Below are 17,318 nucleotides of genomic sequence, written 5' to 3'. Positions count from 1 at the left end.
TTTTCTAGGGCTCAGATTCGATGTTTTCAAAAACGTAACCTATGCTGACTTGTCGTGGTTATATTTTGTTATTTGCTTCTGTTTGCATCACAATAAGATCTTAAAACTTTGCAGCTGTATTGGCAGTAATCAATAGTATGCTTTGCATGCTTTAAGAGTCATCAGAAGACCCCAAGATTTCTATGTCCTATATTCGTCCTCCGTGCTTCATTCGAACTCTGAGTGAGGTAGGCTACTCTATCATTGATCTTCTTCATAAGAAGATATCTAGGCTATCATACATGGATAGGATCATTTTTTTAGCTACTCGCCGTTAAAACTTCTGTTAAAACTTCTGGTTAAAACTTCTGGTTTTTGTGTTGATTTAGCAGTTCTTTGGCAGAAAATTTAACCTTGGTTATACACTGAGGTGTCGGAGTCGCACATTTTTCGCCGACTCTACAGCACTACTTTTCCAGAGTGAAGTTTTACTGATGTCACATTTCATTTTGCAAAATAAACAACTGACATCAAATCATGAACAGATGTTAGAAAAAGTATCTAAACCAAGAATCTCAAACTCAAATTCTTTTGAGGGCCAAATGAATGCTTGTAATTAGCTGAGGGCCGCAATACCTTTTTGAATAGCGGAACATTAAACCTGTTTCCCTGGCCTGTTCCTATTTTCTAGTTTTGCCGACGCGTACTACAGAATTTTCTATCCACCACTCTCCTTCCACTGGTACCTGACCCCTACAACTTAAGCTGGTGGACCTCTTCCGCGGTGCATCGCCAGTCGCCACTCCAAAAACACGCCGCTCCCGCCACCAGCCCACCACGGGAGTTGTAGGCTGGTTCTTTGAAGTCTCCTAACCTGGCTGTGCTTGTTGTGTTCGTCTCGCAGTGTCAATTATTTGTACCCTTGAATTTTCGATGCCGATAAAACAGCTCATTATCATCCTTCAATAAACAAAATAATCCAGTAAGAACGCAATATAAGAGGTACCTTCTGGGGCGCCGGAACGATTTGTGACTGGAGGGGGGGCAAGATTACGAAAAAAGGTCACTTTTGTTTACTAAAAGGCCATTTTTTCAAGTTTAAGATAAGACATAGCGATAATGCAAATCTATCGGCTCACTATGTATTGAGTAATGATAGCCTACAAGTGTCCGGTATACAAAGAAGGGCATCATGCTAGGTTATAATGATGTAACCTACTGTCAAGCCTTAAAGCAGCCTATGGCCATGGCCGCGAAGTAGTGCTTGAATGACCGCCGGTTCTACCTCCTCAATCGGCCAAGTTTGGCCGCCGGTCTCTTCTAGACAATTATTTAATTTCGCAATAGAATGATCGTGGATTAACTGTCGAAAATATGTAGTATCAAAGAGTGACGCAAAGTTAGGTCAGCGCGTCATAATCGCCACTGTTGCATTGTGCGGGAATATTTGTTATTGATGGAATATATCCATCTGCGATCACCAGCGCTGTAAGTCTTGTTTGTAATTCTCGACGTTTATTTTAACAAAGTCTTAATCCGAAGTGCTACTTTACATCGGCTGGAAATATTGTCGTTTTTATGTCAATTCGATGTTGCCGGACATTGAATCCTTGTTATAAAGGAGAACTAGATTAGTTGACATCCGAGGGGAAAACATTTTTTGATCATATTTTGCAAAAATTATGCTTTTTTTAATGTCCTTCACATCATTGAAATACTTATTTTATTATCTTGCCGTCATCGTCAACACATGTCAAACGTTGCTTTTCGTTGCTAAAAAGAATTCCAGGGGAGTGGCAAACTTCTTTAAAATCAGCCACATTGGAGACACTCGTGCGAGTGTCGTTTATAGGTGGTCCCGCAGTACTGGATTACAATCCCGATAAAGCAGTTATTGCGTGGTGCAACGATTCAACTGTAGGACGGTCGCCCAGGCCCAGACTTCAACAACGCTAAGTGATCATTTTAGCATTGTTGCAAGTTTAATTCTATTTACTTTAGGGATTGTAGATCATAGGGATGCGAAACTTCATCCGCTTTTGGCTTATCCGCAACACTAGAAGGGTTACGTTTTTTTGTAATTTACAAAATAATTTACTTTTTATGGGTTATATAAGAAGAGTTAAGTTGGTTTTAAAGTAATTTAAGGTTTTTAGTTGAAAGCAAGCCTGCAGTAAAGCGTAAAAAAAATGTCAAATTGGCAATTGACCCTTCTAATGTTGAAGGAACAACGGAGTTGCGCGTCCCGTAATGTACCGTCCCTAATTTACTTGTGCTATCGTTATTTTTATTTTGTATTTTAACCTCCAAGCACGCAGATTTGGCCTCCGCGAAGGAGCTCCCGGTAGGCCACGATGGCTGCCGAAAAAAAAACGAGTTTTAAGGGCTGGAGCCTAGCCTACTGTGTTGCAAAATTTTGTGCCATAAATATTATTTTGAGGCAAAAATGAAAGATTATGATTAGGCTAAAAGCGAATAGCAGAAATTGTTATATTGCAAAATGTGCAGTAGCTTACATGACCTTAAAAGGGCACCATTGCCCCCCTGCCCCCCCCCCGCTTCCGGAGCCCCTGGGTACTTTAGTAAGAACGCAAGGTCGCAAAAAAAATGTAGTAAGAACAGAGAGATAAAAAAACATTGTAAAAACAAAAAAAACGTGAACGGACCGACTGGGACCTGGGGAGAAAAAAATCTTGCAACCGACGTTACGCTGTTGCTGGCAAATGCGAGGAAAAAATGAAATTCTTGAAAAACTGACGGCGCAAATAGGCTAGCCTAGAGGTTTCTGTTGCGATTAACGGCACAAGAAGTGACGAAGCAATGTGATTGCTGATCGAATCGGCTTAAAAGAGTCATCAAACCCAGGGTACCATATGATGTGTAGAAGCGTTTTGCATCATCATTGTTATTTTATGTATATCTCCTCAAACGTATGTATTACAACTATGATTCATGTACTTTCATTTTTTACTTGGGATGTGTTATGGTGTTTACCAAACCCCGCCTGTTTAGGAGTAGAGATTAATATTCATCCGCATTATTGCTTTATTGTGCCATCTGATTGAATACAAGTAAAACAAAGACTTGTCATTCTTAGTAGCCTACAATTTCCGAACTGAGAAAGCATATTGTAGCTTTATTTTCTTGTAAGAACACCACAATGCGATGTAGCAATATAGGTTTCTCACATGCAATAAAATTCCGCACCAATGAGCTAGCGCTACATCCATTTAACTGCCACGCTTTTTAGATGCATTTATTAGAATTTAGCTTAAGCAAGGATTTGATTTTGAATTGCTGTATTTTGAGAACGGTAACTGCTAGAAAAAAATCAAAATATGAAAGTTGTTGTATTTTTAACAGTCTTTTGAAATATGTTTACAAATTTTGTGTATTTTTTCTCAAAAATACATTAAATGAGTAAAATATCTGACAAACTACAAACATTATGCGCTTTTTGTTTCCGTTTGAACGACTGAAAAAAAATCTTCAAACTACGGTAAACTTCACCGCTAGATGTCAGGCTTTCTCCATAAACGTTGCCACCCATAGACACCTTAAATAGAAGGACTCGTATGTAACACGCAATCTCGGGTTTTTAAACTTGGGTCCCAAAATCTTAAGACTAGTATGCGTAATTTGCGCAAATTGCGCATACATGACTATGACTTACTGTAGGCTACTATGGCTAACTGTTGCTAAATCTATTGAAAATATCCACAACAATTGCAGTTAACGAGCAAGCAATGTTTGCGAATGAATTGCAGCACAAATAAATGGTTTGTGATAAAACAGTTGAATTAAGAATTTAGTCAGCAGCGTAACGAAGTTTGAAATCGTCGAAAGCATGACAAAGAAATGTGAATTGCAACGCTTTTCACAAATTGCAACTGAGCACAATAAAGAACTCTCTTTCATGAAAGAGGCGAAAATGCATCTTGCACGCTGGCGTGATATTGAAGCACTCTACAATGAAGTTCGTAAAACAGCATCCGTTTAACAAAGGTCACATACACACTAGCTGTGTAGGCCTACCCCAAGCCTTTGCGGAAAAAAAGTGTTCCTTTTGTTTGACAGATTTTTCACGAAAAGACTGTGGCTTCCCTTTCCACTTTGAAAAAGCTACTCGATTTTATAGTGATGGCACTATCATTTTTGTTAAGCTCATCACTGACTGGTTCTACATGATAAATGTCAAGGATAGCTATTCTGCTATGAACATGCAGGATAAGTGTCGTCAGCCGTGGATAAAGGACTAGACTAGTTTTAAAAAGCTTTGTAAAAATTTTGACATGGTGTCCCCTTGAGCCTGGACAGGTGGTCATAATTGAATGAAAAGACACGAAAACAACTGCAGATACATTTGTTGTGTCAACAAGAACCAACATTCAGGCCGCACAGTTATAGCTGAGGGAGTATAATTCTAGTCATGTCTTACCTGGTGTGTTTGCTGATGAAGCGCTTGAAAAGTTCTTTGGCTAAGCCAGACAACGTATAGTGGCGGTAACTTCTGTAGGCTATTAATAATGTAGACATTAAGGCAAATGCTGAAACCAAGAACCTTCTTCTCTTTTGAATGATTCTACCCCAAATTCATATTGACGATGATTTTCTGAATATTGCTGACACTGAAGAGCTCATTGCTTATAATGGCTCTATCAAACACAAGATTGTTTTTCTGGTTGGATATTTAGAACACAAAATTCGATCTTATTTGTCGGGAATTGAAAATTTCTACGATGATGCAATTGATTCACCATTTCTTCAGAATTTGAACCGGGTGGACTGATGATACACAAACTTTCAACAGTTTATTTTGTTTATTCAGTACATCACATGTTTGAGAAGTAGAACTTTCACTGCTGTCGAATTCACGTAAGCCAAGTTTTAGCTTATATCAATAGCCCAATGGCTAGAATTAAAGCAGCTTGCATGACGGATGTCCAATATTTATTTGAAAGCATTTGTTCTGGACAAAAGCGACTTGCTTGTGCAGGAGAGAGAAACTTTCTATTTAAGTAGGCCAGTAACATGCAGTTACACTGTTTTAAAAAAATATGGCATTGAATTAACTCACAGCTGACGAATAACTTTATTGAATATAGGCTACTCATCTGCTTTGATATAGCCTAGGGCCTAGGCTGATGTCATTGATGTAGGCCTACCTCGAACCAGTTTGCAGTTTTAAATCTTATACGTTTTAAGCGTATAACTTACTGAACGTTAATTCAAATTCTTGTTCCATTGACTTAAGTAAAAAAAACACCCATTATTGCCAAAATTGTAATATTTTTGCGACTAATAAGCTTCAAAAGACCTTTCATTGATATTTTAGAACAAAACAAGTGTGAAAAATGGAATCCTCGCCCCCCAAAACCCTGTAACAGACATCAAAAGCAAAGTTTTATGAATAATTTATACCACATTTTAGAAGGACCCAAGTTTGGATTTGGGACCCAAGTTCCAAATACCGAGCATAGCAGATACTAGTCCTTCTATTTAAAGTGTCTATGGTTGCCACAGTAGTGTTTATGTGTGATGAGAAAAAAACAAACAAATAAACTTCATATTGCGAAAAAATTAAAATGTCTCTGCACATGATTGAAAATTTGCGGCAAGGGCAAAAGTCGCGTGAAGTTTGATAGGCATTTTCAGATTTTTTGAGCAGTTTTGCAGTAATTTCATCTTGTTAAGTGAATAAGAGTGAATTTTAATTGTTGAATGTTTGAAATTTCAAATATGCATCGCGGCCACACCAAGGCCTCGCGGACCGCGTGTTTAAGACCCTAGATCTAAACGATGTGGACTGTAGCCTACTTTTAGTGACAAACATCAAGAAATGTTTTCTCAAAAACGCACCTGATTAATTTATATTTATTAGTCCACCAGCTTTTATTCATCAGAACGCTCTTCCAATCGTTGTGTAATTCTTCACATGTTCTTTTCACAGTAGAAATTGCGTTTTTTACTAGTGTTCTCCGAGAGTTATAGATTCCTCGTGGATCTCGGATCAACTGAATAATCTGCAAGCAATTTTGTTTAAAAGATATTTTAATAGTGCTAAGATTTTTTTACAATCCTATTGTTATAGTCGTCATTTTATTTACGTTGATTTTATGTAAACTTGTGACCTGCCTCACTACATAATAACATTCAGCGTTTTCTGGTACAGACGCTGGAATTGATTACCACCGCACAACGCGTGTAATCAATTAAGCGTTCTGTACCACGTTCCTTGGTTGATTGTTTTGCGTTTCTTTCTTACTATATATTGCGTTGCTTTGATACACTGAATCAGTAAGTACAAGAACCAGCTCAGTGGCCGAGTGGTTTCGCCTTCGGCTCTGGTGCTGGTAGATCTGAGATCGATTCCAGGTCGGGTCAAACCGAAGACTTTAAAAAACGGTACCGATTGTGTTCTATCCTGCATAGCGCAGTGAGAATGAGTCGGGTGATAATGTAATAACATCGTAAACCTGATATAAATTAAAAATGAGCCCTGTCGCTAAAAGACCTTAGCTGTTGTAGAGCGACAATAAATAAAACCATAACATTATTATTATTATTAGTAAGTACAAGAGGTAAATGGTTTTCTCACTTGGTTGGCTACTACTATTATTATTGCTTATTTTATATTGAACGTCTGGAAATACAACACCTATGTTTAATCCCAACTATTTAGCCTACCAGGGGTTTCTAAAAGTACGGTATGCGAAACTACATTCTCATAGCAGGCTGCGTTAATTAAAAGAATTGCCAGATGTTTTTTCAGCATAATGCTATTCTTCACTTTCTCAGATGTACACCGATGCTTGTTTGGTAAATCTATCACAACAATTTCAAAATTGAACAAATTTAATTTATCAACTGCTTCCTGCAATAGTCCGCCCCGTAGCTCAGTTGGTTAGCGCGTGACTTTTGGAACGAAGAAGCTTCAAGATCAAGCGGCGCTGGTTCGACTCTCGGAGTGTGCGCTTGAGCAACGCATGGACTGCTCTCCATTCAGCGGCACCTAATGAATAGAATAATTCTCCTGCAAGAAGACTTCAACAATCGGAAACTTCACTCTGTCAATCTCGCTGACCGGGCCTGCGTCAGTGAATCAACGCTTTTACAAGTAGGCTATGCAAAGCTGCCAGGATTAAGCTCTGCAAGAAGCTTTCCCAGTCCGAGGATAAAGATTCAATCAATCAATACAATAGTGCTCAGAAATGAAAGCTTTTTAAAGCAATTAAGCTGCTTCCTGGAAAATACAAATTTAACGAAATAAATCACGAGTGCCTAAAGTCATCCATTTGTTTAACGGTAGCACTACTCTACGAGTCAAGTTTTTAGTAAAATGTCTGTACAACTTGAAATTTCTTTTCAAGTTCATCATCGATTGCATTTGGTTTTGTCCGTACTATTGGGGGTGGCCGATTTTTTCCTTGCAGCAATTGTTTTCACGCCTACTCTCTATCTCATTCCATTCATCGCATATTCATCCGACTTTGTCTGCCTCATTCTTCACCTGTCCTTTCCATGTTCTTTTTGGATGTCCCCGCTGTCTCTTCTCATCTACCTTCAAAGTCAAAGGCTTTTGAAAAAAAATTCATTCTTCCTTAGTATATGTACATACCATCTTACTCCGTTTTCTCTGGCAAGTTGTGCAATAGTATCCTTTTTCTCTAGCATAGCTATCAGGTCTACAGTATTTTTCTCTCTCCTAGTTTTTACACCACACATTGCTTTCACCATTGCTCTTTCAGTTCTTTTCAGAATATCCAAGTCACTTTCTCGTAATATCCATTTCTCGCTGCTGTACAATTTTGCACGGAATGGCCCGTTTCGGTGAGTCCGATTCGGTGAGTCCGATCCCTTAACCGGGGATTTTTTCAATTTTTTTTTTTTTAATTAATCGGGTACCGTAGCCTAATTATCATTGCTGTTTTAGGGTTAGGGGTTTGGGGTTAGGGTTAGGGGTTAGAGGTTAAGAACTCACCGAATCGGACTCACCGAATAGTAGCAGACCCAATTTTGCAGGCCGCACACAACTCCGATAGACTTTTTCTTTTACTTTAGACCAAAACTTTTTTTCCGTGTAACATTTCTCCACATTCCCTGAACTTTACCCAAACCAATCTTGACCTTTTTAACACAGACAGAAATTCCATGTTAGAAACTTTCTTCGCAATCCTCAATTAAACTTTTTCCTTTATTACGTTTCCCACAAATAAAACACTTTGCCAGTCTTGCCATAGCTCACTTCATACAAACACATCTTAGCGTACATGAACCCACATACTACACCCCTTGCATCGAATTTCTCATCACTTTCTTTCCACATATTGCGCATGAGTAGGCTTTGCTTTTTTCAAAATAAGCCTTCATACTTACGCAACAAACAGTTTACCAGCGTTATCAGCCAGCTATTCGCTATAGCCTTTATTAGACTGATGATGCTTTTTCAGCGTTGGTCACAGCGGTAAACCATAATCTCTTCGTGGGAAAATTGTAACGTAAGATTCCCAAATCCGTTCGTCTGCATGCAATGACCCAAAAATAAACACACTTTCGAAACGTCTATTCAAACAGTGTATTCCAGTAAAATTAGCCCGAGGCTATCGAAAATAGGTGCAACGCCTACACCTCTAAAAAACTGTCACTACAATACAGATTAATTGGATAAAAGACGGAACTTTTGTCCAGCTAGCAAGCACTAAGCCAACAGTTAAATGTGCGGCCAACTTTCAAACAATCATTTTACGAATGACCAGAATAGATATCAATATCTCAAATTCACGTAGAAAGTAACTGTGACGCAATAAATGAAAGACAATTATGAAGTCATTCCAACAGGTGTTTAAGCTGATGTAATATTTCCTGTTTAAACAGGCCCAAACAGGTCCAAACAGGTCTTATGAACGATGGTGCAATTTTGGCACATTTTCTAGCAACTTCCATGACGTAATATTCAGTAGACTTGAACGGTTTTATATGACGTTTGATTTGTACAGAGATTGGCCGTAACATAGCGGCCCCAAGTTATGACAGTCTAACATGGCATAACTAAAAAAGAATTGAAGGATAATCGTGAGCCAATGAATAAAACACATGATACACTAATTGTTTGAATCACTCACGTTTAAGTTAATACGCAAATACAAAGGGCATGCAAAGAATGAACAGCAATAAGAATAAACACGACAATACATGAAATTAGTACCATACGTACACGCTAAAATGACGCTATATACAATGGTTGCGCTAATAACCGACTGTTCCGGGCTCAGACAAAGGTCGACCACCGCAGACAAAACCAGGCTCAAACCCTAACACTTAGGTGTTCTTTACGGGGGCGAGGCACGAAATATCCCTCAACACGTAGTCTACTTTCACTTTCCCCGTACTCTCATCATAGTTGCAGACGGCAACTTTGGCTCTACGAACCACAGGCTTCCCTTTCCTAATTTGTGGAACTACCTCATGCACCCTCCCAAGTTGATACTTCCCACGTTTACCAATGTCTTGGAGAGAACCTACCACTACAAGTTGACCAGGCTCCAAATTCTCGGCCATTTTTAGCCATTTTTTCCGGCCCTGAAGACCTGGCAAGTAAAAATCGATCCATTTATTCCAAAACTGCTGAGAAAGTGACAAATTGAACCGATAATCCCTTCTTAATTGGTCACGATCATGTGGTTGCCCAACAGCACAGTATGGGTCTAAGTATGGGGTCAAAAGTGAGGCAGGGGTGATGACAGTAAAATCCCTAGGGTCGTCACTCAAAGGTACCAAAGGGCGTTCGTTCACGATCCGAACGGCACTGCCTGTGTACGTAAGCAGTTCAATAAAATTGGGCTTATGTATTGAAGAGTGTAAAATGTGAAAAAAGTACTTGGTCACATCAGCCACGAAACCAAATCTTTCAAGCCGAAATCTAGCCAAGACATCTACCAGAGGGTTTAACAAGTCAGGACCCGAAAACATTACATCATTAACACAAGTTCCTCGAAATTCAGATTGTTTTAAAGCCTTCTTCTTTAAAGCAGCAGCTCTATCTGATGCCAACACAAATTTGTTAGGTAGATCAATATCTTCCTTCAACGGAACAGGTATCTCAAATCGACCATCTTTCAAATCAATATTCGGTTCGACAAGTTCTCTAGCCAAAATGTCATTGCGAGACAATTCACAGGTTTCATTTTGCAAAGTCAAATCCTGAATGACTTTATTCAGGTCTGCTATTTCCATATCACGAGACTGAATTTTACGCTGAAAGCCAGAGATGACATCCGACTCTGAAGACGTCTGCACTCTGCACACTTTAGCAACGCTTTCAACTAAGGGTGACTTACCACCACAAGCCAACCAACCGAGAGGAGTGAGCAAAGCATGCGGTTCACTACGATTGTCACCAACACGCTCTTCTTTTGCACACACCAAATAAGCGTTGTCGTTGCCAATCAGTACATCTACAATACTACAATCATTCAAATGAAACATATTCACGTCATGAAAATGACGGAAACCACTTAAATCTTGTTTATGGGGTAAAGTTTTAACATCGTCAGCCCAAGCTGGGTTAACCACCGAGGTTATATCACAAAACAGTTCATCAGTCTCTAACGACTGGATGTTGAGTTTAACAAGGTCAGCACAAGTAGGTTTCTGACCAGCCAGAGTATCCATTTTAAACGACGCTTTATCATACGGTTTAAGACCAAGTTCGCACACCAAGTCACTCGAAACAAAGGTCAACTGCGAACCAGGATCATGCTGACAATACACCAACTTCGATTTGCCAGTCATTGGATTCAAAACAGGAGCAGCAGTAACGCGGTTAAAGGCTGCTTTAACATTTCCAATCTTAACATTACGCACAGGAACTCTGGCACCAGCATCATCTTTACCGAACGAATCCAGAGAATCACGTGACGTCACATAAAAATCATGCAGAAGAAAATAGTGTTTCCTATCGTTGTTAGGCCCACACTGACGACAGTTGTTTGCATGATTACAGTCCTTAACCATATGCTGGCGCAAACAGTTCAAGCATTTTCCAGCTTTCACAATGACATCTCTCCGACCTTTAGGTGTCAAGCGCAAAAATTCTTTACAATTAGACAAAAAATGATATTCAACTTGACCACGTGACGAACAACAAAAACATGCCGGTATGTCACTACGTCTGGCCACACCGCCGCGCGGTGCGCCAACAGCAGTCGAGTACTGCGAACTTCCTGACATGACATTATCATGGGGTTTTACAGACGTCTGCCTAACCGGACATGAAGGCAATTTTCCTTTGCCAAACTTTTTAAAATGCTGCGACTCACCAGAATCGCCCATTAGCATAATGCTAAAATCAGTCGACTTGCGCGTTTCCTCTCGTACTACAAATTCAAACAAACTCTGAAAGGTAGGTTCCTCAGTGCTACCATACTGATCACCTAAAAAGTCAAGATAACGCTGCTTAGCGTCAAACGGGAGTCGCTTAGCCAAATCCAGAACAAAACGTCCTTCTAATTTATCACGCTGACCATAAGCTTGCGCGTAAAGCAGACACTGCGACAATTCATCTTTAAACTCTTTCAGATCACTGGAAGAAGTCGAAGTCAATTTGCTACCATAGCGATACTTTCTAATTTCCGGTTCTGCGAAAAGACCTCCACGAACTCCAAAACGTTGAGACAAGCGAGCTAATGACATTTCTATCCTGTCTTCCTCTGACAAGCCAGGAGTGTCGGAAACCAAATTAGCAATCGTTTGTGCAGCTGTTCTAACACAAGCTGCTTGCAACAAAGTCAAACGAGTTCCCTTAAAGGGCGAAGCTGCCATCAAGGCCATAACACGATTTTTAAAGAAGACAAATGGCATATTATTACCATCGTAACCAATCAAGGCCGCCTTATCGAAGAACGTCCTACTATTTTGGTATTCAAAAAAGCAATCCTGTTGTTGAGAACTCGATTTAGCGGGAGAAGACAAGCTATATCCCTTAAGGGGCTGAGTGGGCTCAGTCACATGCACAGCCCGATCACGATCCTCAAACACGTTAAAATCAGGAGACACGATACGCCTCTCACAACCACCCAAATTACGTGTAGCTGGGCGATCAGCAACTAGCGGCGCAGAAAACTTTGAAGGGGGCAAAGCATTACTGCTAATGGCGGCCCCGTGACCTGTACGCTCTGGGGGAGGAGATCGGTTATAATTTGCAGACCTTGGCTCTACAGCCTTCGGATGACCCTTAGCCGCGGCCCCGAGACCTCCTGAAACAGCTGGAAAACATGTGGATTGTACAGGTCCACTTACAGATTGAACAGGCTTCTGGAAAAGGTTAGGTAAATTAAACTGCGATTGATGTTCACTTCTGGAATGCCTAGAAGAGCCCTTCCTAGAGCTACGCCGGGAGCCCAACTCAGAACGATATTCAGCTAAAACTACCTCTTTACGTTGTTCGGCCCTCAACTGAGCGTCTTTGAGTGCGAACTCAGCAGCTCTAGCTTCAGCTTTCGCGGCGGCCTCAGCAGCTCTCGCTTCGGCCTCAGCTCTCGCGATGGCCTCAGCTCGTATGGCCTCAGCTCTCGCGGCGGCCTCAGCTCGTATGGCCTCAGCTCTCGCGATGGCCTCAGAAGCTCTTGCTTCGGCCTCAGCTTGGATCTGGAGCTCCTCTCGTCTTAGCTGTAGGTTAATTTGTGCAACTATCCGTGACGAGCTCTCAGACATCCTAGTGCTTACATTTGAGGCGCTATCCTCAGGATGTATGTCAGCATCCAACCTATCTGAGAACTCACTTTCTTTTTGTTCGAAGTTATTTTTTAACGAGTTAAATTCGGGATCTACCCTATCACGAAGTTCTGCCAAGATTGCAGAGTTAAAAATTTTAGTCAAAAGAGCATGGAAATGCCGTAAATCCTCTTCCAAAGTAGAAAACTTAGATCTAAAAATTAACAGTTCCTGCTTATCACTCAAAGAACCTAGGGCTACAGAAAGTTCCCCAATTTGAGTCAAAATATCCCGTCTAAGATGCCGGGCCTCTCGAACTGACTTAGCCTCATCGTTAATGGGTCCCTCCCCAGAATGGCCTGCCCGACCGCAAAGAACATCATCAGGCTTAAACTCAGTCGAGTCGACGGCGGTCGAGTCCCTGTCACCACCGAGTGTAGACATATGTCAGGGCTAAATTTAACAATTAAAAAAATTAAGTTACACAAACACACAAAATTATTACAGTAGTTATAAAAAACTTAACTGCAAAGACCGTAAAAATACAAAAAAGAATTTAAATGCACGATACCGTATCTGTACGAGTATGAAGTCCTAAAGTCCACAAAACTTGCTTGGATTCTTCCACTTGAATCTTCAAGCACAGATGGATTGCCTTTTAATCTTCTTTCTTGCCAATGAATGTCAAAGTTATTTTTCTTCTGTACCAAACTGAGAAGAAATGTCTTTACTTTTTAGCTTAAAGTTCTTCAGTTGCCTACCGAGAAGAAATGTCTTTAATTTTCTTTGCTTCTTTAGACTACCAACCAATAAGATCTTCTTTTATTATTTCTTTGCTTCTAAGTGCTTCTTGGCCTACCAACTAACTAACTTCGTCTTTTATTTTTTATGCTGCCTGTGCTTCCGTACAAACACTAGCCAGAGAATCGTCTTTTATTTTTTTTTATGTGCTTCTAGTGCTTCTTGGCCTACCAGCTAACAAGAACTCGTCTTTTATTTTTTATGGTCACAGCGGTAAACCATAATCTCTTCGTGGGAAAATTGTAACGTAAGATTCCCAAATCCGTTCGTCTGCATGCAATGACCCAAAAATAAACACACTTTCGAAACGTCTATTCAAACAGTGTATTCCAGTAAAATTAGCCCGAGGCTATCGAAAATAGGTGCAACGCCTACACCTCTAAAAAACTGTCACTACAATACAGATTAATTGGATAAAAGACGGAACTTTTGTCCAGCTAGCAAGCACTAAGCCAACAGTTAAATGTGCGGCCAACTTTCAAACAATCATTTTACGAATGACCAGAATAGATATCAATATCTCAAATTCACGTAGAAAGTAACTGTGACGCAATAAATGAAAGACAATTATGAAGTCATTCCAACAGGTGTTTAAGCTGATGTAATATTTCCTGTTTAAACAGGCCCAAACAGGTCCAAACAGGTCTTATGAACGATGGTGCAATTTTGGCACATTTTCTAGCAACTTCCATGACGTAATATTCAGTAGACTTGAACGGTTTTATATGACGTTTGATTTGTACAGAGATTGGCCGTAACAAGCGTGTTGACCGCGTTTTGACCGCGTTACAGCGAAATCGATTTATGACTAAAAATATGAAGCGGGTGAACTGTTTGTTACGTGAGTAACAAGGCTCATACTAATAATATACTAGACAATTAACCGCTTCAAGTAGAGAGTTTGCTGGGTTGGTTCACGAAAACAGAAAGGTTTTATTAGATAACTGCTTTTTACACCTAGGCTATATAGGTATATATCTTTCGCTCCATACACCAGCACTTTCGTTTTTTGCTAGATTTAACTTCATATAGGCTACTCTTTGTCTTAAATGCTTCCTTCTGCAATGTTTTTTTTTCTAATCCCTCCCTACTACTATTGGTCAAGACCAGATCATCTACATACAAAATTTCGTTCAGCAGCCCTTCCTTACTTCTTCAATCGTAACATCTACCACGATAGCAAACAAATATAAGAGGTGACAGCACTGATCGTTAGTGTACCGCGCTTTCACAAAAATTTCATCTGAGTAGGCTTACCGACTTGAACCAACTTTTACTTTTGTTCGTTCACCTTCATGCATCGACATCAATTACCCCATTACTAACACCTCCGGTATACAACTTTTACTTATTGCCTACTAATCCATCACTTTCGCTGGGACTCTGTCAAACGCTTTCTATAAATCAACAAAGCACATGTAGCCTACAATTTTTCTCCTTTTCTTGTATGCTTCTTGCATTCTATTCAAAATGAACAAAACGTCTCCCCTTTCCACATACACCCAAGTTGCACGTCATACAATTCCACAACCCTTCTTCAATACTCATTCTACAATTTTCACTTTCCTATAATTATATGCACTGCAACTTTTCACATCTCTCTTTCCTTTGAACAGTGGAACACTGGAACAGTGCTTTTTTTCACTCTTTTGGCATTCCTTCACAATCCAGTACCTTTTGATAAAGTTTCATCATCACTTTAACCTCCAGTTCTTCACTTACTTTAATCATCTCTGCTTTTACGTCTGATGGACTCGCCGCTTTATGCTGTTTCATTTTCTCCATTGCTTCCAACCTTACTTAATACAGGCCTTGCCATCGTGCACTTTTTTTCAAGTAGGTAATCTTTTCCACAGGCCTCTCCACTGAACTAGCTTTTGTGACATTATCCCATACATTTTTCTCATTCATAACGTTTTCGATATGTTCTGTCCATGCTGCGCCTCTGCTTTCTGGACTAAAGTGCAACTTTCCATCTCTACTCTTTATGCATCTTCTCCCTACAATGTTCTTTCTATCATTTTTCATTTGTTTCATAAGCTTGAACACATTGTTTTGGCTTTTCCACAATTTTTTAAGTTTTTCTTCAGCACTGTTTTTCATTGCTCTTGCCACCACCCTTTTGCATGTTTTTTCAAACTTCACGATTTCTTCTGGATTTCTTTTTTCCACACGCCTCGTCACAAGCTGTTACAATATCGTTCTTAAATGAAATTCACAGGTCCTGCGCACTCATATCTACCAGCTCCTTTGCTTTTTTCATAATTTAATTTTGTCTTTTTCTCCCAATTTCCAAACGTTTCTTAAGGCTACCATATGTCCTCTTTTTTCAAGAAAAATGAACTGTCCTCCGAGGACTCTCAAAAAGGCTCAAATGTCCTCTTTTTTGGTATTTTGAGCTTTCTTGCTTAGGCCCTATACTTTCATCAGGATTTTATTGTTTGGTGACTTTTTTACCGACGGCTTGTAGGCTATTTGATTACTTAAAACTTTCTGTACCAATGTAGCATGTACAATGTACATTCATAGATTCTGCAAGAAATTTGGGCATATTGTGGAACTGTTATTGTACATTCATTATAATCAGAAAAATCTGTTTTATATTCATTCAACGCTTATAGACGTTGTTGACTACCAAGTTTAGCTGCTTGGGTATGTGAAACGAATCGAAAAGAATGATCAACGTGCAATCTGCATAAATCCTAACCTACTAAAAACAAATCTTTGCATAGAAAGCTTAGTTACAGTTTATGTAGATGCAAATAAAACGCATTTTATCCATGATGCAGCTACAATGGTGCAAGGAAATGAACAGCCTTTTAGTTAAGTCCGTTTTTAGCGCCTCAACGGTTGTGAACTATTTCAATCCTATATCTTGTAAGTAGCCTACTTTGATAATTTTGTAGAAGCTGACCATTCCCTACTGAAAAAAGTTAAGGCATGGCTACCTGAAGTTTTCCTGATTTGGCACATTTTGCAAATTCTGCTAACGTTACTGTTTGACTGCAATTTTCTAAAAATCAGATTTGTGTCATTTTTTGCTGACTCCCAATAATACTATCAAAACATTTTGTTACCATAGGGAAGTACTAAAAAATGAGAAGTAAGTTAAAAAACGTTCGGTCAAACTACTAGAAAGTGGCCAACAGGGTGACTAAAATTTTCTGGCTGAAATTGTTTTTGTTTTTTCTAATCTTTGTGATGTTGAAACTTATTGTGTTACCTGGGAAAGGAAATAAAAAAGATGTTATTTATGAATCAAGCAACATTTTTCCTTGCAAGTTTCTTTCCCCAAATCCAAACCCATAATGGATACCTTCAAATCCATCTGCTTGTCTTTTTAATATGTTCATTGAAGTCCCCTAACCCAAGCACCAACTCGTTCGAACCCCGTAAATCTCACTCCTCTGCCGAATCATCATAGAACCTCTCCTTTTCCAAATAATTTCTTTCACAATAAGGAGCATAAGAACAGATTACTCTTACAACATCCTCTTCAAAAGCAAGTAGGTAAGTACCATTGTCATCACTCTGTCACTTTTACTCCCGAACTTCTGCAACTTTCTCACATAAATTCTCTTTCTCCAAGAAACCTTCACAACCAGTCCCTGCACTATTTCCTGACCATCATAACTGATATCTCCTCCCATGGACATTGGACACCTAAAAACCGCGATAATTGTCCCTTTCATCTTACTTTTAGGCAACACATATCCACCCTCCTTTTTCTTAGTTCTTCACATATTTCGGTTCTTCTCCGACACAAACTTCCTAGGCTATATTCCAACAACCAATCTGCACTCCACAATTTTTTTTTTGTAAAACAT

The 17,318-nt window shown here is 39.5% G+C and overlaps 1 protein-coding gene across 1 annotated transcript in view; it reads right to left on the bottom strand.

Annotated features, from left to right (window-relative positions):
- LOC145767341 (carbohydrate sulfotransferase 1-like) overlaps nt 1–17,318 on the bottom strand; it is a 41,884-nt gene that overhangs the window by 8,701 nt on the left and 15,865 nt on the right. The window contains exon 4 of the mRNA XM_082579143.1: nt 5,839–6,002. Coding sequence (XP_082435269.1) covers nt 5,839–6,002 — 164 coding nt within the window. The remainder of the gene's footprint in view (nt 1–5,838; nt 6,003–17,318) is intronic.

This window comes from Aplidium turbinatum, chromosome 3, assembly GCF_918807975.1.
Source record: "Aplidium turbinatum chromosome 3, kaAplTurb1.1, whole genome shotgun sequence".
In the NCBI taxonomy this organism is placed as follows: domain Eukaryota; kingdom Metazoa; phylum Chordata; class Ascidiacea; order Aplousobranchia; family Polyclinidae; genus Aplidium; species Aplidium turbinatum.
The sequence above is the reverse complement of the archived record's forward strand: the minus strand, read 5'-3'. Positions and strand labels throughout refer to the sequence as shown.